This window comes from Alosa pseudoharengus, unplaced genomic scaffold (assembly GCF_046254945.1).
Source record: "Alosa pseudoharengus isolate Yale_2024_CS ecotype anadromous, Long Island Sound unplaced genomic scaffold, YU_APseudo_1.1 YU_APseudo_1.1_scf_20, whole genome shotgun sequence".
In the NCBI taxonomy this organism is placed as follows: Eukaryota; Metazoa; Chordata; class Actinopteri; order Clupeiformes; family Clupeidae; genus Alosa; species Alosa pseudoharengus.
Genome location: NW_027468664.1, coordinates 3,650,127 through 3,671,540, shown reverse-complemented (window position 1 = coordinate 3,671,540; position 21,414 = coordinate 3,650,127). Strand labels below are relative to the sequence as shown.

Sequence of the window (21,414 nt, the reverse complement as noted above, 5' to 3'; positions counted from 1 at the left end):
ATTCCTCCTGGCAGTGTTAAATGTGTAGACAAAATAAAGAAAATAAGAGATGGCCAAGATATGACTATACCTACTGTAGATTGCATTTTCCCCAATAGTTCATATATCTGTAGACCTGTGTGCATACATGGGAAAAAGTATTGCCTGATATTTTTATTTGTTACATGCAACAAATGTAATAAGGCGTGTCAATTCATTGACAGCTTGAATAAAAACAACAGGAAACTGTCTTTGATAAACGCTGAAAGAGAGGACATGTTTGAGTGCCATTGTTTGTCGTCTTCAATATACTATCTGGTAAGTCAATGACATTACTCAAACGGATGCTAAAATGTTTTAACCAGTGCAATATTCATTTGAAAGTTTAACTGAAAGTCTATTTCAAAATGTTTTTCCGAGGACAACACCAACAAACAGACAATAAGTTGTGGCCCTTTGTTTTTGAGGCATATAATCATAATAGACTAATTATAATAATTGGTCTGTCTTTTGCAAAGGTTCTCAGTGGGAATTAGATGATTAGTACCTCAACAAAGATATTGCAACATGTGTATATTCATCAGTTCAGTGTAAATCACAATGAAACATGTTTTAGACAGCTACAGTACAATACAATAAACAGTATCAATATTGAAAAAAAAAATTCTTGAGACATGGGACAAAACATAAAACAATAAATATTGAACATATACTAATCCACATAGATATTTTTTATAGAACCTCCCAACCTTTGTATTTTTTAAATGTATGTCCATTTTAGCTTTTTAGGTCAACAGTCAGACATCAAAAATACAAAATCATTTACATGTTCCAAGCACAAACTTGTTGGGAGGAAGCTAACATTTTAACTATGAGTCATAGGCTATGACCTACAATTCATTAACACATATATATATTAACATAACAACAAATAAACAAACTGACTGATATTTAACCACTTTATTTAACTTTGCATTGAAACAAAAATGTCAATAAAGACATTATTCTTTATCAATACCGGTATTGAAATAAAATCTCATGGAGTTGACATCTGACTATTTGTCCTCCATAACTGACTTCAGGCCAGATTTTTGTTGGTCACTTTCCACTGCCTTAAGTCTTTAGGCACCTGAACAAGAACAGCATTCCTATGGATGCAGAGATGGACTCCAATGGACTCTATGATGATGATATTGCCTAATTTATCACATTGAATGTCTGAACATGATGACAAAATGTGCAGACACAAATGTGATACTTTTCAATGAGTTTTTCATAAAATAAATGTATATATATTTGTTTTAATAATAATAATAATAATAATAATAATAATAATAATAATAATAATAATGATAATAATAATACAGAGGGAAGAGGGAAATTGTCTTAAATACATTATTCATCCGTCATAACATTTACAACAAAAATATGTTATGCTTTGTCCCATATCACTAGAATAACACACAAAGAAACATAAAAATAAAAATATTATAGTCATTGTCAGTCAGTAGCCAGTAGTTATGTTCTCACTTTAAATGACAATTGATGTTATTTTCAGAAGATGATATCTGATATGAACAAAGTACAATATGGAACGCAGGTTAAACAACACACATTGTATCATCAGACTTCAAAACAATAATGTTCAAATCTTACATTTGGCAATTAAATACAATAATAAATATACTAAAACAGGAAGAGCTGTATATATCAATGCACCTATTCCTTCATTTTGACAGACAGTTTTAAAAACAAACTTTCTTCAGTTCCACAGGCCACAGGCACACTACATGAAGCATGGGAGCATGGAGAGCATTCAAAGCATCAAAACATCAAGTTATAACTGTCTACAAGGCAGCATGATATCTCACATCAGCCATCTGAATGAAACTGATACAAATCTTTGACTCCAGTGCAGTTTTAAAGAAGTGCTTAGAACTCTTGGTTGATATTATAATAGGGTAAATTAAAGTACACTTTGTTTGACCTTCAATATGGTTTCAGCATTTCATCTGGTGTAGCTGAAGGTTACGCTGGGAAAGGATGGGCAAAGAAGAGGTTTCACTTGTCTAAATGGCATCAGAGGCAAAACCAGCAGTGCTGAGCAGGCAGTGGAGAGTTGGAGTAGGTGTGACTACACACTAGAACTACTATTTGGCAACAATGCTGTATGAAGCCATAACAGAACACAATCTGGCTACCACTAGCAATGTGATGCAGCAATAGTTTATTCAATTGATCCCATCAAGGGATGCCTATAGTCGTGGTTACACTCTTCATGAACATTAATGTCATGGCAATATTGGGATTTCAATGATTTATATGGAAGTGTTCTTCTTCTGAGGCAGGATGATTATACAACATACATCTTTAATAATAATGCTTTCATTAATTCAGTGGTGCTGAACGTTTGAAAATGTCTTAAATTTGCTGGGCAAAGGCTGTCATTGACTACAGCTGGTAGCTTCTCTGTATAAGCACACACTGGGTGTACCAGTGTTAATGTCTACAGTCAAGTGAATTTTACTTTTCCATTGACTGAAAGGCTGTTGTCCAAGAGAGAAGTCCCACCACAGTGTATAGAGGAAAGTATTATGATAAGAATGGTGCTAGTAGCATCATGCGCTGGGGCTGTTTTACCATCAGTGGAACTGGTGCATTTAGCAAAGTGGAGGAATAATGAAATAGGAGGACTACCTTAGAATTCTTCAGTATAACGTGAGACCATCAACTAGACAGTAGAAATTGGCACTGAATTGGGTATTCTAACAGGACAATGATTCTAAGCTCACACAAAATCTGGTTTTGGGATGGGTAAAACAGTCTGGTAATTGTATAAAATTGGCTTCCCAAAGTCCTGATCTCTACCTTATCAATAGTGTGTGGTCCAATATCCAACCAGCATCTGCCAAAAGATTCTTGGTAACTACCAAAAGCATCTGATCAATCTGAGGGACATTTATTAAATATTATAACCAAATATTATCTATCTATAATCTTATCTATAATGTATACATGTGGATGGATATTATTGTTGATTTCAGAAAAAAACAATAAATAAAAACCTGGGTACTAAATTCAAGATTTTTGAAGATGTATGTTGTACAATGATTCTGCCCAAGCCTGGATCCGGCCAACTCTGACTCCACCAGACTCCCAACTCTTGCTCTTAGTTCATTTCTCACTGAGATTACAGTCTGGAAACCCTGTTGGTGTTAAGGTTTGCTCAGCCACCACAAGGGGTCGCTGTAGTAATGGTTGAGCTGGAAGGGATACAAACAATTAGTAGAAGCAACACCAGCAAACATCAAAGAAATGAAGCCGGAGCAAGAATAATGTTTAAATGTATGCATAAGAGGTAAGGACAGGGTTTGTGAAAAGGTTTATATTATCAGCATGCACTTAGTGGTCCAATGTTTTCAAAATGTACCCAAAGTCTAAACGCATTAAAATGCAACGGGCGGAAACAATCCCCGGTGGAGAGCGCCCAGACTCTAATCAGAGTGTAATTGGGTCTGGTGAAACCAGCCTGATCCTGCCCCAGAAAAAGGAATGGTTCAAAGAAATCACTGAAAATCCAATATTGCCATAGCTTTTATGTCCATAATGAGCATATGTAAACTGACCACAACTGCAGACAGTGGTACCCATAGACTCAATAGCATAGAGAGATACCAGAAATAGAGCACTGGAGGCCTGATAGGTTTCAGGTAAAGCTTCATTGATCAGGAAGTGAAAATACGTTACGTTAACCCAAGTCCCCTGTCATAACAGATAGTGGTGGGTGGAACATGAATATCTGATTGTCTATACACATGCTTGCATAGTGAACAAGACAGCCATGGCACAATATTAACTAAATGGAGGTGGGAATAATAGCTCAAATCAAGCCAAACTGGAGATGGATGCACATAAAAGGAGTAATTAAAATATTTGGCTAAAGGCAGGGGTTATGGGTGTGTCCTTCAGGAAAAGTGTCGCCTTGTTAGCTTCTGTTTTCAACACACTTCTTGTCCACAATTAAACAGGTTTTCCTCAGACTGGGAACTCACAGAATACCAAACTCATATTTTTTCATGAGACTAATCATGTCAAACAAAAACAGGAAAATAAATGACCCTTTGTAAGAACTCTTATTCTTAAATGTCATGTATGTTTAAATGCAAAGGGCAGCCCTAGTTCTGATAGTGGTTATATATAAGAAAATGATAAGAGGTATATGGAACATCTTCCCCTTAAGGGTTAAAACGGCAGCTATCAGATCACAGTTCTGCAGTGACTATGCTTTCAGTATTTTTCACCAGCACAAAACATCTAACCAGCGACAGATTGATCCACTATCAGTCATCAAAAGGCATGGGCATTGGGCAAGTAATCAGCCATTACTCAGAAAGTTACATTTTCGGTCAGTTTTCTTTGTATCCCTTCTTTTCAGCACTACCATCAACCCCAACAATAGGTTTAAGTCAGCAAGAGAAATATTTGACAAGTGGCAGGATGAAATACAGTATGTTATTTTGGTATAGTTGCTAAGGACATCATGTGAGCGTCACTGAGCAGTTGTCATGATACGCAGTATCCAGCGGCATTCCATAACCCAAGCAGAGCCAGCTGCAGCAGCACAAGGACCCACATAGAAGGACTCAAGCCAGACACTCCACCACAGTCCACATCTTGCTCCTGTTGTAACCAGCACACAGAGGACAATCATGATGCAGTACATGCAAATATGAAGTCAAGAGAACTTTGCTGTACAGCTACAACTTATTTGCTTCTAGATCATATTTATATGGAACTGTAAAATTCATCTGGTGTTCTGCATGTGCAATAACACAAAAACATAAATAGAAGTCCTGTATACATATCCTGATCTCATAAAGATCTTACAATTGCATTGTCAGTGTTTGTGTCCATTAATACTCCACAAGCAGCCAAAGAAGAGATTAGATCCTTCATGGTTAAACAGATAATGACATTCTTCAGTTCAAGGGAGGAAAATTAGAAAGCAGCAAAGCATAAGAGGAGTCTAAAGGAATAGGAAGCGGAAAGATGACAGAAGAATGAAAAGAGTGGGATAGACAATAGAAAATGATAAATATGGAAAAGATGTAATGATAGTAGACGAGATGAGATCTTAGAAGTCAAAGGGAGAATACAAAAAGAGGAAGAGAAGAAGAGAAAAGGTGAGCCAGGGACTGACCCGAGAGAGGACATTAACAGTGGCAGCAGTAATATGAGAAGAGAAAAGGCCAGTGGACAGCCAGCGCTCGTCCTGCACCTGGCCTCGTCCTATCAATAAACAGCAGGCAGCAATCCAGAGATAGACACACACACAGAGACAAAGACAGAGAAAGAATCATGCAGCAAAACACTGGACTGTCAGCAGTTATGTAACACATCACAAGAGAATGGAAAGAAAGATACAGAGCAAGTCAGTAATGTTATAGAGGTACTGAGAGAAATTAGTAGCCTAACAGTATATCCAAATTGGAATGTACATTTATGCAAGAGGGACAGAAAAGATAAACACTGTCAGTGAGTAAAAGCCTAAAATGCACAGGCATGGAGGCCCAGAGAGAGATCTGAGACAATAAGGGCCCTAGTTAGACTGTTGGCTTGAGAATCGCTGGCAGTAATGGTGGAATAGGTTGCAAACCATGAAAGTTATTTTCAAATCCCGACTAACCTTTCATCAAATAAGTTTGACACCACTGGATTTTCTGTGCTAATGTCAAAGGACAATTCCGGCGCAAAATGAACCTGGGGTTAATAACACGTGTACTGAGTTCAACCGTTCTCTGGGATATGTTTTCATGCTAATCGAATGTTACCAGTTTTATCGCAAACCGCTAATTAGCTTATAACGCTAGTCTTAAGGGCACAGAATAAAGTAAAAAGAAATCACTATTTATATACCACTAACAAGGCTCAAAAATTCAACCAGTCCAACGTTGTGCAACGTGAGCGGAACTGTCACGTGACTTTTTCCAAGATGGCGCCCGCTTATTGTCTGTATACCTGGGGCCGTATTCACAAAGCCTTTTATCTTACCACTAGGAGTACTCCTAAATCGCACTAAAATATTTTAGCTAGGAGTTTTCTCTTAAAAGTTATTCACAAAGCCTTTCAGACCTACTCTTAGTAAGGAAAAATGACAACTCCTAAACTAAGAGTGAGTCTTCGTTGCTATGGATGACGTCATTACTCATGCACGAGCTTGACTGAAATGACCACCTTGATTGGCTGATGATTGTAACGCGGGAATGATTCCAAACACCTCCTTTACGATGATGAGTGACAGGTGACAGGTCTGAGAATGCGTGCGCTACACAAGTAGTGCGAAGGACGGAAGATGATGAATAACTGAATAAAAAGGCCTAGCCTAAATTAATAAAGAGTAAGGCAAAACAAATAGCCTAGTAGCCTAATGAAATATAGGCCTACGGATTGATGTATCTTTGCAACATCATTAAATTAATCTGTCACCATATGCCTATGTTTGCAAAGAGGAGAACATTTAATTTGATTCACAATGAAACGTTACATTTAATTTACATGTTGACAATGAGTCGTTTTGGTTGTTGTTGGTGGCGTTATTGCATCCCTTTTATGCCTACAATGCAAAATTGTTCCCTCGCGATTGGAAGCTCCTGTTGCCGCATACGCATTTCAAAACATTGCGACGTGAAATGCCGCAAAAAGCTGTTTGTGAATAGGTCTTAGTGAGTTAGTCTTTAAGCTGTCCCAGACTTGGGTGCTACTTTTAGGTCTAAAATGCTTCGTGAATTACTTTTAGTGAAAAAAATTAGGAGTCCTAAAGTTAGGAGTGACACGCCCATTATTAGTTGCTCCTAAATTCGCCAGTTAGGAGCTACTTTTAGCCTTAAAATTCTTTGTGAATACGGCCCCTGAACAGTACTGTCTTTGCAAACTATATATTTTTTAATAAACTGTCTGTACACTTACAAAGTAAACAATTCTTCGGTTTACATGTAGGGACCCTCATTATGTTCCCGTCGAAGTGTGGTGCTATTTTGAGCCTTGCTAGTGGTATAGAAATAGCAATTTCTTTTTACTTTACTCTGTGCCCCTAAAACTAGCGTTATAGGGGGGTCATCCCTATGTTCCCCGCTTGGGGTTAGGGTTAGGATTATGGTTATGTTTAAGGTTTTAAAAAGCGGGGAATACAAAGCGGGGAACATAGAACCCGGGGAACATGGGACCCGGGGTACGCTCCCGTTATAGGCTAATTAGTGATTTGCTAGAAAACTGGTCACATTTGATTAGCATGAAAACATATCCCAGAGAACGGTCAAACTCGGTACACATGTGGTATTAACCCCTAGGTTGATTTTGCGCCAGAATTGTCCTTTAATTACAAGCCAAAGCTAGCCTGACGAGCCAGACCCACATTAAAATGTAGGGTCTGGGCACTCACCGTTCGCAGTGCTCAGTCCGAGGGGCGGGATAATCAGTTGTCTTTCAAATTCCCTCTGCACGCAATAGGACAGCGGCAGCGCTATGAGTCCCATGCGTTTCCCACCAGCGGAGCTAGTTGGCTAGTTCAAACGTTTGCCAACTTAATAAAAGCTTAACTCGTGTCACACTGTTCGCCAACAGCAACATCCATCTTATTTGTTTTCAAGTAGCAGGGAATTCAAGCCAAACCGTTGCAACTCTGCCATCAATCATTATGTTAAGCCCACCTAACGACTCTATACACGATTTCATTGGCCTGATTTAGTTTCGATTTCTGGAGCTCACAAGCCAACGGAGAGTTGCTAGACTAGCCCTGGCAGCAAATGTAATTTGTAATGCGTCTAGATTTCTAAGCTAAGCCAAAGCTAGAATGGCCAAATGCCTTAGATCGTCTTTCAAGAAGGAAATTATTTCACCCCTGTCTGTTTACTGCAATTGGGTTGTTAGCCATACACAAAATTATACAATGGGCCACGGAGGAACCCACCAAATTGTGGCCCAACGTGCAGCCTAACACCATGTCCTAACCAGACGCAATGTGAGCGAACATTTGCATCATCATGTACACAGTACGTACTTCAGAATTAAAGAGGCGCAATTTATTTAGAATAGAACCAGACTATGTCTCAACCCAACTGTTAATGAGTTAGTTTTTAAATGTTCCATCACATGCAGTTTAGGGCCTCTTTTAAAAGATATTAGCATATTAGCAAATGCATGTATGACGCTGACAATGCTGGCTGTGTAAGACTACATTCAAGAAACCTAGAAAAACTTCTCTAGGAAAAGAAAGAGACAGACTTACACTTGAATTGTTGTCGAAGCATGCATCTGGACCTTTCCTGTAGCGTGGATTCAGGGCTAGTTCACAGGGATCTGGACCAGCGGCTATGGATATTTGCTCAAGAAATATACAAAAATGTAAAATAATTTGCACTAAAATGTTCTATATCTTAAGTTAGGTAAAACTAACCAAACCATGTTTGTTTGCTATCTTGTAAGGCTGTTGAAATGCCAAGCAGAGATTACAAGTGAGAAATGAACAAGAGCCACTTAACTGAAACGGGAAAAATGTGGGATACTATTTATGGGGAGACCACATCTGACCCTTAAAGATCAATTCCGGCGCAAAATGAACTTAGGGGTTAATAACACGTGTACCAAGTTCGACCGTTCTCTAGGATGTTTTCATGCTAATCTAATGTGACCAATTTAATCGCAAACCGCTAATTAGCTTATAACTCCACTTTGTAAGTGTACAGAAAGTTTAATAAAAAAATATAGTTTAGAAAGACAGTACCGTTCACGTATACAGCCAATACAGGCGGGCGCCATCTTGGAAAAAGTCACGTGACAGTTCAGCTCACGTTGAATGACGTTGGACTGGTTGAATGCCGTGAAACGTGATCTGAACAGTCACGTGAAAGATGTTACCGTCGAAGTGTGGTGCTGTTTTTAGCCTTGTTAGTGGTATAGAAATAGCTATTTCTTTTTACTTTACTCTGTGCCCCTAAGACTAGCGTTATAAGCTAATTAGCGGTTTGCGATAAAACTAGTCACATTCGATTAGCATGAAAACATATACCAGAGAACGGTCGAACTTGGTACACATGTGTTATTAACCCCTAGGTTCATTTTGTGCCGGTATTGTCCTTTAAAGATGCTCTAAGCGATGTTGGGTTACGTCACTTCTGTTGACAAAACAAAACAGAAAGCTAGCTCACTACTCCCTCCCCTTCCCTCCTGTGCATTTGAAACTCTCCTAAACGCGCATCTCGTCAGTGATTGGCTGGAACAGTTTGTTAAGTTTCTATGGTCCAGGCTGGACCAGAAACCGTATTTTTCTATAGTGTATTCAGTGCACAGGTGATGTTTGCTGTATGTGACAAAAAATGTTTTAGCTTAGAAACCACGTAACATCGCTTTGAGCACCTTAAACTATTCATGACAGTTATTTGTCTTACTGTAATTATAGACAATTATTTGAATAAACATAGTATATTTTGATGAAGGATACAGGGCTGCTTCCCTTGGATGAGAGGTTTTTGGTCACATGACATGCAGGCCAGCTTGGCCTCGGCAATAACAAATACAAGGTTCGTTCCAAAGAGTTTCTCTGCATAGAATTGCCTGTGAAATGGCAAATTATATCACAATTTCATATTTACTTACATTAATACTTATATATTGAATATTTACTACTACTAAGAGCTATTTAATTGTACTCTGCAAAAAGTTCTGGAATTTGTTGTTGTGATTTCGCTCATGCTTTTAAATACATTTAAAGACTTGTTAATGAATGGTATCGTGTGTGGCACAAAAATTTGGACCTGTCGGGCCATGCATGCTTTACAAGTCTACAGTGTCTATCAAAATGCTGTGTTGTACTGAATTTTATCTTTGAACTAAATGATTAAAGGGTTTCATATTGAGGCATATACTATTGTAAACTATACCAATTCCATGTATGAAATGTAATGCAGACTTACATGAGAAAAGGTAACCAACTTTATAAGAATTGGACCTGAATTCATGATGTATGCCATTATATCTACTTTTTGTTTCTGTTATATTTTATTTTGTACTGTGGGGGAGGCACCCTTTTAGGCGATGTCTGTAACTTGTGGATTTTAAGTAGCTAAAGATTTGTTTGTTAGAGTTTCCTCTTTTAAAAGGCAACTTATACCATTGTTCGGGGCTTCGACTTTTACTTCTTCTTTACTTCACTTACAATTCTCTGCTTTCCTATCACTCCTTCTGTCCCAATCCAACATGTTCCTGACTCTTCTCTTACTTTTCTTTACTCTTTCGTTTCACCTCATCTCATCCTAGTCGGCCCACCTGCAAGCGCCGTCCAAAGAGCGGTCCCAGCGCACTTGCGCAAGAGCAGCCATCCCAAACCACTGGGTCCGGGAGATCTTATTCTCTTGTGTTTATATGGGACAAGGGTGATTCTGTGTTAGAAAGCTAGTGTTTGTTTGTTATGATTCTGCAGCTCATCACAATTAAACCCATACTCGCGTCAACTTGAGCAACCTGTGTTCTTAGATGACCTCTAGGACCAAAACTATCTACGCGTAAGCCACATTGACAAAGCCTATCCATAAAATAGTTTAGCCTACACTATGGCAGGGTAGGTTGCGTAGCCGTATTTGTCAGGGGGTCCCTCCAACCTTAAAGCTTAAACAAAGGTTTTAGCCCAAAAAGTAAAGGAACACGATATGGAAAAATTGAACGTCCTGTTATTTCAGGGTTTGACCGCAGGGGGCAATACAATTGGCACAATTCAGATGAGTCTTTATGAAATGGTGAAGTTGTTTTGTTGATGTTACCCTGAAAATAAATCTGGAAGGCTACTTTAAAGCTGCAGTCGGCAAGTCTGGCAGATTGAGGGGACTTGTGTGTGTGTGTCTTGTCTGATTGGACCAGAAGAACCGGGATTTTTGCAAAACAAATAACAGGCTCTAGGTGGAGGTAGAAGCGTGTTTTTTTCCCTAAAACCAGCTGATTTATGTTGTTCTGTCGGAGGCACATAGTGTCAGTTTCAGTGAATATGATCAAAAAAATCTTGCCGACTGCATCTTTAATGGAATTATTTTTCAATGCTCTGACTCTTTGGCAATCCATTAGCTGGTGGAAGTGCACTGTGAGCTCCTTCAGACTAAAATATGTAGTTGTCAATTTCTTCAGTGAAACAAACTATTGTAGTTTGAATGCTGTTAGGATAAATAAATGCTAAGCTTACCTTGAGCATGTGTCACAGTCCACGCTGCCATTAAACGATGTTTCATTGTTCTCAAAGAAGTATTGAGACTGCTCATTAATACAGCTTTCCTTAGACATTCCATCAGAGAGCTCTTCATCTGTGTCCACTATGAACAATACACAAGCACACATACACAGCAGCACTTAATTTGTGGAAACAGAGATACAGTTAATCATGAAACTGTTTAAATTGAGAATCAAAGTCCTCCAACAGAAACCAATATGTTCAGTCTGCAAGGGCACAGGCAAGAAACATTGAGAAAACGTTTTTTCGTAATCTCTTAATGGACTCAAAATGAACTACCTTTCAAAACATACAATATAAATCGTTCCCACAAGAAACATATTTCAATACCACAACAATCATGTTTGACATGTGGCTATGCTTGGAAAAACATGAGACAACAGAACATAAATCAAATAAACTGTGTGATGGTATGTGGCAAAATGAAATAGTTTCAAAGGACATGTTGGTCTTTGAAACCAAGTGTCTTTTAAGAGCATAATCACTCTGACACAGAACAAGGAAACGCACTCCTGCCCATGAATCTTACCTGCTTCTAAGAAACTCGGGAAAGTGAACGAAACAAACAGTTGCTGCATTATGGACCTTGGAAGCAAGAATAAACAGACACAGGATTAGACTGACATGGCAGCATTTCAAAGAACTGCAAGAATCTCCAGCACAATAAATCAGCAACCATTTTTACAGTCAAAGAAGAAGTATTTCTTGTGTCAGCTTTTTTAACTACAAGCACACACCACACAAATGAGAAAGAGAGCAACAGAGAGAGAGAGAGAGAGTATTAAATCCTCTTGCATATTGATCAGGTAAAAAGTACATATACGCTAATATTTTCAATAGCCTGACAATGGCCTTCATTAAAGTGGGTAACTTTATGCAGACCTAAGAAGGCTAAAGTTCCCTTAAGTCCATTCATCATTGTGAAATGTGATTAGCTCTTATCTGGAAATAATCATAAATAAGACTAGGAACCAATGGTCTAGCTATTCTAATAAAAAGACAAAAATACCTTTGGCTTGTTACACCATATTGTGTATTATCTACCAAAGTAGATATGTAACTCACCAGGCTGCTGCTGACGCCCACCAACCAAGATGCAATATATCTGCTATGGTGGGCTGTGATAAAAGAAAACTACATATCATTGGATGCTCCAAAGAACAAAAATAATCCTAAATACTACATCATCCAATTCAGTGGTAAACAACATGAATCAAGGGTTAAACACTCAGGAAAGGAAAGAAAGTCAGAGTTGTTTATATAAAGCTGTGATTTTAAGAGATTAGGAAATAATCCAATCAAGCACTAACCTTTGAAAAAATGTAAATCTTAAATGTCTTAAATGTCAGTAGTCAGTTTTTACGTGTACTTCTGTAGAATATACTTATTTTTCTTCCTGTCTGTGTGTGTACACTCTCTATCTGTATTTGTATATCTCACCACATAAACAGAGCGCAAACCAGCAGCAGATTTGGTTTCTGTATGGGGTTCACATGTGGACTGGTAGTCATAGGTTTTATTGAAGGAGAACAGAGACGCATTTATCAGGTTCACCATCAGTGAGGGGTCAACAATTCCAAAGAACTGTCCAATCTGTAGGGAAAACACACACAGGCAAGCAGACATACGCATGCAAACACACACACACACACACACACGCACACACACACACACATTATTTAATAGTCTTGAACCACAGCATCTTCCTAAAAAATAGGCTTAACGTAAAACAATATTAGCTACTAATGTGGAAAAGAATTTCATATTCCATCTTCATCATCTAAGTTCATGAAATTTAGAAGTGGAACCTGTACTTCCTAATGATTTTCTGTTATATGTTATGATTCGCCAGAGCAACAATTGCTACCGTCAATGTTACGCTAGCAACAAAGGAGCTAGGCTTGTTAATGTCAATTTGATGTAGGAACAGTCAGACATTCTAACCAATCAAAGTGCTAACATTCGGGATGAACCGGTCTGGGGCAGGACGTTTGTTTTCGTTGCAACAAGATTTAGTTTTGTTTGAATGAATCAAATGATCTGAGCACTGCATTAGGCTACGATTTGCAGCTGCCGCTTCGATCCCCACCTTAAAGTCAGATCAAAAGGAAAATACCACTGAAGTCTAAGATTCATAGTAAGTTAGAAAATTACTCAATGATCAACAGAGAAAGAGGGCCAATTTACTTAAGTGAGACACTTAGGTAAATCAGGATTCTGATGATCTGTATTAGTCAAAGGGTAATCTTGAATCTTTGTTAATATATGAATAGCCCTATTTTGACAGTGATATCCTCAGAGTCAGCCTATTCTGCCTGAGCGGGTTATTTATTTCAAGCCAATAACTCAACTGTCCATCCAAGAAATGCTACTGTAGGATGTAGCCTCGTGGTCCAGGAGAAGCAGACAGGTTTAGGTGTAAAAAGGTTTATTGACTCAGCGGATATACTCCGAAAACACCCGTGAAAAGTAAAAAATATTAATTACAAAAAACAATGACTCGTAGACTAGACAAAATACAAACAAAAACGCGGAGTCACACATTGGACTATAATAAGCCGCACAATCATCCTAACCACTCACAGCAGTGTCAGGTACGCACAACATGTGCAATTCTAGAGGACTCACCTTCTCCCTCCACAGGGATTTAAAGTGATCAGGTGACCTCCCCTAATTGAAAAAAAAACAGGCCTGCTCCTTATTAGGCTAATCAGCCAATTTGGGTACCCAGGGGCACACGCCCCTTCTTGCGCAACTACACAAACTAAATCAAAGAACCTGCAGTTGAAATCTTAACACGATTACTGGCAGAAAAATAACAGTAAAATAATCTGTGCACTCTGCCAATGGTACATACCACCTACAATAAAAAAAACATGCCAAAAAACATAATTAAAAGTATAAACATAGTGACAGTGTGGGTCACTCTGTCACACACCCCCACCCTTATGTCAAGGCTTGCCGGCTAGCTGAAGACACAGGAGAGAGGGTACAAACAGCACCCCTTAAGACAAACTACAATTAAAGACAAGACCTAAGAGGTGCATCACAACATACCCAAAGGGAAATAAGGTTGCAGAGAAATCAAATGAAATAAACCACCACATACAAACACAATAATGACAGGCAGAAATAGAACAAACGGCATAATATTTGTGAACAAGTTTGGGCCTACTTGAAAGTAAGGCCGACACATACCGCTATGCAAGTCCCATAATGACCCAAAGCTCGCCTCTGGCGGAATCAGTAGTCCCTTATAGCGACCTGTCCCTCTTTCGGGGAGCCAAGGCATCTGATACGCCGTGTCTGTTCCCCCTGACCCAGAGTACAGGGAAGGCTTTCGCAGCCTCTGCCGCTTACCTCTCTTGCTTTGAGAGGCTTTCCCTGTCCATAGCGGTCTCTGTGACTGGGTTTCGGTAGCCTCTGCCACCTGTGTATGGGCCACCGGCCTCCTAGTTGGTATTTGGGGCTCGGTTGCACCCCCCATTGATGGTGGAGTCTCCGGTTGACCCGCTGTTAGCGCCGTAGTCTCCGGTGAGCTCACCGTTAGTGGAAGAACCGTATCGGACCCAGTCATGATGAGATGGGCCTCCACAGGCCCTGTTGCTGGAGGATGGGCCTCTGCTGGAACCTCCCAAGGCTGGTGGAAGACGCACATAGCCAAGCTATGCCCATACCTCCGGGTGTGACCACACCAGAAGTCAGGAGCGTCTGGGCAGGCTGTAGTATGGTGGTCACCCATACAGCAGTGTGTGCAGCAAGTCTCCTTCCGATTTTCTGGACGACAAGAGCAGTGCAGGTCACCCGGTGATATTCCCTTCCCCAGCTGCTGCATGAGAAACCTCTGGGAGCCGAAGTAGAGCTGCCAGGTTGTTATTGCCGGGAACTGTCGCAGCCACGCTGCCCACAGCTCAGCAAACCGCTCTTCTAATGCCGCCACCAGGAGAGGGGTAGCCTCCTCCCAATCGTCCTCCAGTTCTAGCCACTTAAGCAGATCTTCTGCCTCCATTTTCCTCTGCCAATCTTCTTTCATAGCGATGCACCAAAAAATAATGAATCCACCAAAAAAAAATAAACCTCACTGTCGGTCTACCTCTCCACGGCCACTGGTATCCCACCACTGCCACCAAATGTGAGGATGTAGCCTCGTGGTCCAGGAGAAGCAGACAGGTTTAGGTGTAAAAAGGTTTATTGACTCAGCGGATATACTCCGAAAACACCCGTGAAAAGTAAAAAATATTAATTACAAAAAACAATGACTCGTAGACTAGACAAAATACAAACAAAAACGCGGAGTCACACATTGGACTATAATAAGCCGCACAATCATCCTAACCACTCACAGCAGTGTCAGGTACGCACAACATGTGCAATTCTAGAGGACTCACCTTCTCCCTCCACAGGGATTTAAAGTGATCAGGTGACCTCCCCTAATTGAAAAAAAACAGGCCTGCTCCTTATTAGGCTAATCAGCCAATTTGGGTACCCAGGGGCACACGCCCCTTCTTGCGCAACTACACAAACTAAATCAAAGAACCTGCAGTTGAAATCTTAACACGATTACTGGCAGAAAAATAACAGTAAAATAATCTGTGCACTCTACCAATGGTACATACCACCTACAATAAAAAAAACATGCCAAAAAACATAATTAAAAGTATAAACATAGTGACAGTGTGGGTCACTCTGTCACAAGACCAGTCACCCCTCTGCCAAACATGAAACCCAGAAAAGTCTCAAACACCATCTTAACCTACACTGCTCTGTACTGTTACAAATGTCTCACACACCATCTTAACCTACACTGCTCTGTACTGTTACAAATGTCTTACACACCATCTTAACCTACACTGCTCTGTACTGTTACTGTCAGTGCTGTAACTTCCCATGCATACATGACATGGATTTGGTGGCTGTACAAGGTTGTTTTAAAAGCATGTACACATAGTATCATGCTACATGTGCAATTTCTGCCACAGAAAAAACATCATTGCTGCAAATGTGGGGGTTGCAAATGGGTTTCTGGTAAGAGGCATCCACCTGTCTGATGTAATCATCACGATTGGCCATAATCAGGAAACCACCATCATCCAGGAGAACACAGTCCACATACTGAAATTGGAAAAAAAAAACATTAAATGTGAACCAAGTGACAAGCCTGGATATTTGAAATGGAAAAATGGTAAAATGCTTAAGAACAACAACAAAACAAAGCCAACCTCATCGTTTCTTTGACAGCCACAGATTTCATCCTTGCAGATTGAAGGCTAAGGCACAGATATATAACTCAGCGTCACAATTCAGTCCAGAGATTAATAATTACCATATTTTCCGGACTATAAATCGCACCGGAGTAAAGTCACACCAGTCAAAAAATGTGTCATGAAGAGGAAAAAACCATATATATATAAATATAAATATATATATGTTGCACCTGAGTCGCAGGACCAGCCAAACTATGAAAAAAAGTGCGACTTATAGTCCGGAAAATACGGTAATATTACATATTAATAATATATAATAAGTAAGGGATAACGGCCGCTGAGGTGTCCTGTTATACGGAATTAATGGACGAGGGCGAGAGGCAAATAAATCCCTGAGGCGCAGCCCCTACTAACTACTGTTCTGCCCACACTGTTCTTACATTGGTCTTCACTGTCGCATTTATGAAATTCTCCATCCAGGTCTCAACATCAAGCTTCACGCCTACCACTGTGAAAAAAGAGAAAAGGTGTGATTGCCATGTGTCATGGAGACACAATTTAAATAACAAGTCCATAAGTTATTATTTAAAAGCCTAAATGTTGGATTATTTTCATGAACTAATATAATAAGACTAATAACTAATATACAATATGCATAAGTAAAAATGAAATGTAGCACAACTAATTTTAATTCTGAATGATAACATGGTAGCTCTGAATTACCAGCAGGTTTGAGCTTGGCACCATTAATGTTGAGGTCCACACCCCTGCTCACCAGAATTGAATCAACTGTGTCTATAATAAAGAAGATCAGTCATGATAATTAGTAAAAACACAGTCCCTATACTGTACATGCATCAAGTATTAAACAGGAATGGCGACAAGACCTACCATTGTAGCGGGGGTTGTAGACTGGTGGTGTAAATATGTATAGGTCGTTGTCCAAGCTCCTTTTGTAGAAGCTTGACTCATATGCATCATACATATTGTATGTCTTCAATGCTTCATAAGGGTCATGTGCTTCATATGCCTCATAAGTACTCTCTGACCAATCAAGACCAGCACTGTGGGAAAGACCACACACAGTACACAAAAATAACAAAGGTGTCTACACTAAAATCTCAACTTCATGTTTACACATTTAGCAGTCACACACCTGCTTGGGTAAACCCTTGTGATGCCTCCATCTGTAGCCACGAAGCGAGCAGACACCCCCTCACTCCTGTGCAATGCAAAAGTATTATAGATTAAATATCAAGGAAGACTTACCTCGTCATAACTGGTTAATTCAATATTTGTTATTTGGCCACACTCATTATCACTATACTAAGCTTACAAAGGCTAGTACAGAACAAGAGGGTGAACAGGTTGCTAAAAACAAGATTGTTCAAAGGACAGCACTCACAGTGTTTGTTCTGACCACTTCCTCACCAGCTCTGATGTGATACCAGCATCCAGCAGAAGTTTATTCACCAGAGCACTGTTGCCTAAACCATATGATCCATTCATCAGAACAAGCACCTGTATGTCTCAATCCAAAGACTTCATCTGTTATAGATATTTGAAGACATCTTTATGTATAACAATGTTACTATAACATACCATATAGAACCAAGCTTAAGTTGAGTGATTCATCACAAAATCAATCACATCTCTGTCGCTCTCATTAACAAAAAAATATTTTAAACAAGATCAATGAGTTGACTCCAGACTCCTATCTCAAATCCTATCTCCTATCTCCCACCTAATTGTTATGTGTTTACATTTGACATTTGAGTTCACACTTCACCTTCCCTCTATGAAAATCTTGGAGGCCTGCTCATATCTTAAATCTCCTCATCTTAAATCTCAGATTTTATTATTGCATTATTTGCATGATGTAACTGAAATAAATAAAAAAACATAATTCTAAAGAACAACAACAACAACAACCATGGTCTGTTGTAAGACCTCAGAATATTTCCATATTTAGTAAAGGATCATAAATGTGAAACTACACATTCTTCATTCAGTGGGAGATCAATTAACGCAATGACTAAATTAAGAGCAAGGCAAGGTAACAGCCAGATTCATTCCTGTAGCTACTAAACATGACTGTATTGTTCGAAAGTGTGCAACAATGACTGTTGATCAAAGACTTATGTTCCTTTACACCCTATGTCCTCACAGTACATAAAATATTGTGTCGACAATTGTGTACATAAAATATTGTGCCGATATCCACCAACTTGGTAACCCCCTTGGCGCGCCACAACCACATCAGAGAAAACAGCTGGTATAGCACTCCATGCTGCTGCCCACCCAAAATGGTGCTTTTCATCAGGAACTAATTGAATGCAGCCCAAAAATTCTAATCCACCTCTAAATCTCTATGCAAAATTCCATGTAGTCCAACTGAAACACAATTATCAAAGAGATGATTGTGTGAATCATGACTTTCAGCATGCTTCATAGCGAATATATTCTTCACATTGAATAAAAGGCATGTTCATAGACACATGCACATTTTGAAATACCAATTGTCTGGAGTTGTGCGTGACCTATTTTGTACCCTTGCAGTCCTATACCGGACTTGAACTTACAACATTGTTCTTGGGAAGCGGGCGAGCTAGCAAAGACACCAAAACCAATGGATTCTAGAGAGGAAGAGAGGAAGCTAGGTCCAACACTTCCTCACAACAACCAGCACCTTTTTACCACTGCTACAAACCAATCAAACCTTGCACACCTTTGCACCATTCTTTAAGATATCAGTCAGGATGATAACACTGATGAAATACACACAAATACCTGTGTTGGCACAGTGGGCATTATATACGTACAGAGAGGGTGGTTGGGTGTGTTCCTGTCAATATACTTATTGAAGTTGATCAGGAACTCTGTGTTATTGTTCGAGGGCTTCAAGTCTGTGCAGTACTCCCTAAGAGTCCAATCATAACAAATAATATTTAACTCAACACAATTTAACACAATTCTGGTTCATTTTACACTAATGCAATGATCAAAACCTTCTGAAAAATGTAAGTAAAGAAAACATTTAAGAGACATTTAAGAAAAAAAAGTAATAAAATGTAAATATAAATTCTGTGCAATTTTAATTCAGCGCACAAACATTGAACTTACCTTTGTGCAATGAATGTGAATCCATATTCACTGAACTTTTCCACCTGCAACGTCTCAGAAACTAGTCAGAAAATTAAAAGATTTTCCCTTAATGTCTTATTCAAGTAGAATATTCATGAATATTAACGTTTTCAATTTACTTATACCCAAACATACCTAATTACCACTACTTCTATACAATTACTAGTTGTACTATTTATAAGCATTAAATGGCTATAATGATGAAGTAATGTTGTTACAACATCCTAACTACAGATTGGTCAATGTCACCATTATGTAAAATATTTAAAGTGAAGTGAATGAATGAAAACGTACATAACAAATGACCATCTCTCCTAGTAAGCATCCTAGTAATTACCATCTCTCCTAGTAAGCATCCTAGTAATTACCATCTCTCCTAGTAAGCATCCTAGTAATTACCATCTCTCCTAGTGAGCATCCTAGTAATTACCATCTCTCCTAGTAAGCATCCTAGTAATTACCATCTCTCCTAGTGAGCATCCTAGTAATTACCATCTCTCCTAGTAAGCATCCTAGTAATTACCATCTCTCCTAGTAAGCATCCTAGTAATTACCATCTCTCCTAGTAAGCATCCTCACACCTCAGAGACAATGTCTATATCTTCCTCTGCTACCTCACCATTTTAATAATAACACGTACCTCACCAATCACACACTTTCAAACACTCTTGCATGCAGACACACACACACACACACACACACACACACACACACACTCTCACACACACACACACACACACACACACACACACACACAGACATACATTTATACACACATCAATAGACATACATTCATACTCGCACATTTTGAAGGATTAATTTATATATGTGGGTCCATGAGTGATTTAAGGCTGATAATATGCTGAAATACTGGATGTTAACAAGATCTGTTAAGAGTGGCTTCCCTTCTAAAATCTTCTCACAATCTTCTACTATGTTCTGTTTGACTGTTTGAATCCAAGAAATTGGATTGGATTCGAAATGTTAATATCAATCATATCATGCCCTGGCAAGATCTCCTGACACACACTATGCCCACAAGATGCCCTGACACACAGTATACAAAGCACACCATTTCTCTCTATCATGTATGTATTTACACCATAAACACGAACACACACACACACACACAGTGCAACAAGCACTGTCATTGAGCTTCTTGCAGCAGTAACTGTGTAGTCAGAATAGGGTATATTCTTTTACCCAAAACATAAATGGGTTGGAAAATTAGTGGATGAGGCAATGATGTCATTCTTTAGTGCCACTGGGAACATTTTTAATGGCACCCCTCTTCAATCCTCTCCAAAATGACATTAGGTGAACATGTGGCTTGTCCTAGCATGCTTTTGCTTTTTATTGTGGGGCAGAAAAGTCATGTTTTCCTGCACCTTCATATACTAAAGCAACTATATACTGATGGGAATTATTTTTATGACATTTTCTTGCCCCAGACTAGATGGAGGCTTAGCTCCATTAACATTGAAAGTGTATTCTGTCTTTCTTGCTTTGATCTATTCAATGCAGATGTAGGTGTGAAATGCTCCCCACTGGGCGCCTTTTGCTTATACCATCTGTTCCACAAGCTCCTTTGTTCTATCTTTGGATAGACAAAGACCCTGGGTTAAAACTTTAGCTGAATTATATGTTTGTGTTATTAACTGTAAATGTATTCATGTTTGGCATCATTTTTATAGTCTCAGTACAAGGAGTACAATGAATTAAGTGTAAGAATGTTTAGAACATCCTGTATAACATTTCTACCTGAGGAGCCTGCCTAATATGTTAATGGAGAGTAGGTGTGTGTAGGTGTGTCTGGGT

At 39.1% G+C, this 21,414-nt stretch overlaps 1 protein-coding gene across 1 annotated transcript in view; it reads right to left on the bottom strand.

Moving 5' to 3' along the window:
• Positions 1 to 2,191: 2,191 nt before the first annotated feature.
• cacna2d1a (calcium channel, voltage-dependent, alpha 2/delta subunit 1a) overlaps positions 2,192 to 21,414 on the bottom strand; it is a 65,949-nt gene continuing 46,726 nt past the window's right edge. The window contains exons 23-38 of the mRNA XM_076296248.1: positions 19,576 to 19,636; positions 19,275 to 19,372; positions 17,858 to 17,939; positions 17,609 to 17,674; positions 17,344 to 17,516; positions 17,176 to 17,247; positions 16,893 to 16,960; positions 16,468 to 16,515; positions 16,289 to 16,360; positions 12,689 to 12,841; positions 12,314 to 12,366; positions 11,778 to 11,833; positions 11,204 to 11,330; positions 9,476 to 9,588; positions 8,264 to 8,346; positions 2,192 to 4,659 (exon numbers count right to left, since the gene is read on the bottom strand). Of these exons, the coding sequence (XP_076152363.1) occupies positions 4,543 to 4,659; positions 8,264 to 8,346; positions 9,476 to 9,588; positions 11,204 to 11,330; positions 11,778 to 11,833; positions 12,314 to 12,366; positions 12,689 to 12,841; positions 16,289 to 16,360; positions 16,468 to 16,515; positions 16,893 to 16,960; positions 17,176 to 17,247; positions 17,344 to 17,516; positions 17,609 to 17,674; positions 17,858 to 17,939; positions 19,275 to 19,372; positions 19,576 to 19,636 (1,442 nt within the window). The 3' untranslated portion in view covers positions 2,192 to 4,542. The remainder of the gene's footprint in view (positions 4,660 to 8,263; positions 8,347 to 9,475; positions 9,589 to 11,203; positions 11,331 to 11,777; positions 11,834 to 12,313; positions 12,367 to 12,688; positions 12,842 to 16,288; positions 16,361 to 16,467; positions 16,516 to 16,892; positions 16,961 to 17,175; positions 17,248 to 17,343; positions 17,517 to 17,608; positions 17,675 to 17,857; positions 17,940 to 19,274; positions 19,373 to 19,575; positions 19,637 to 21,414) is intronic.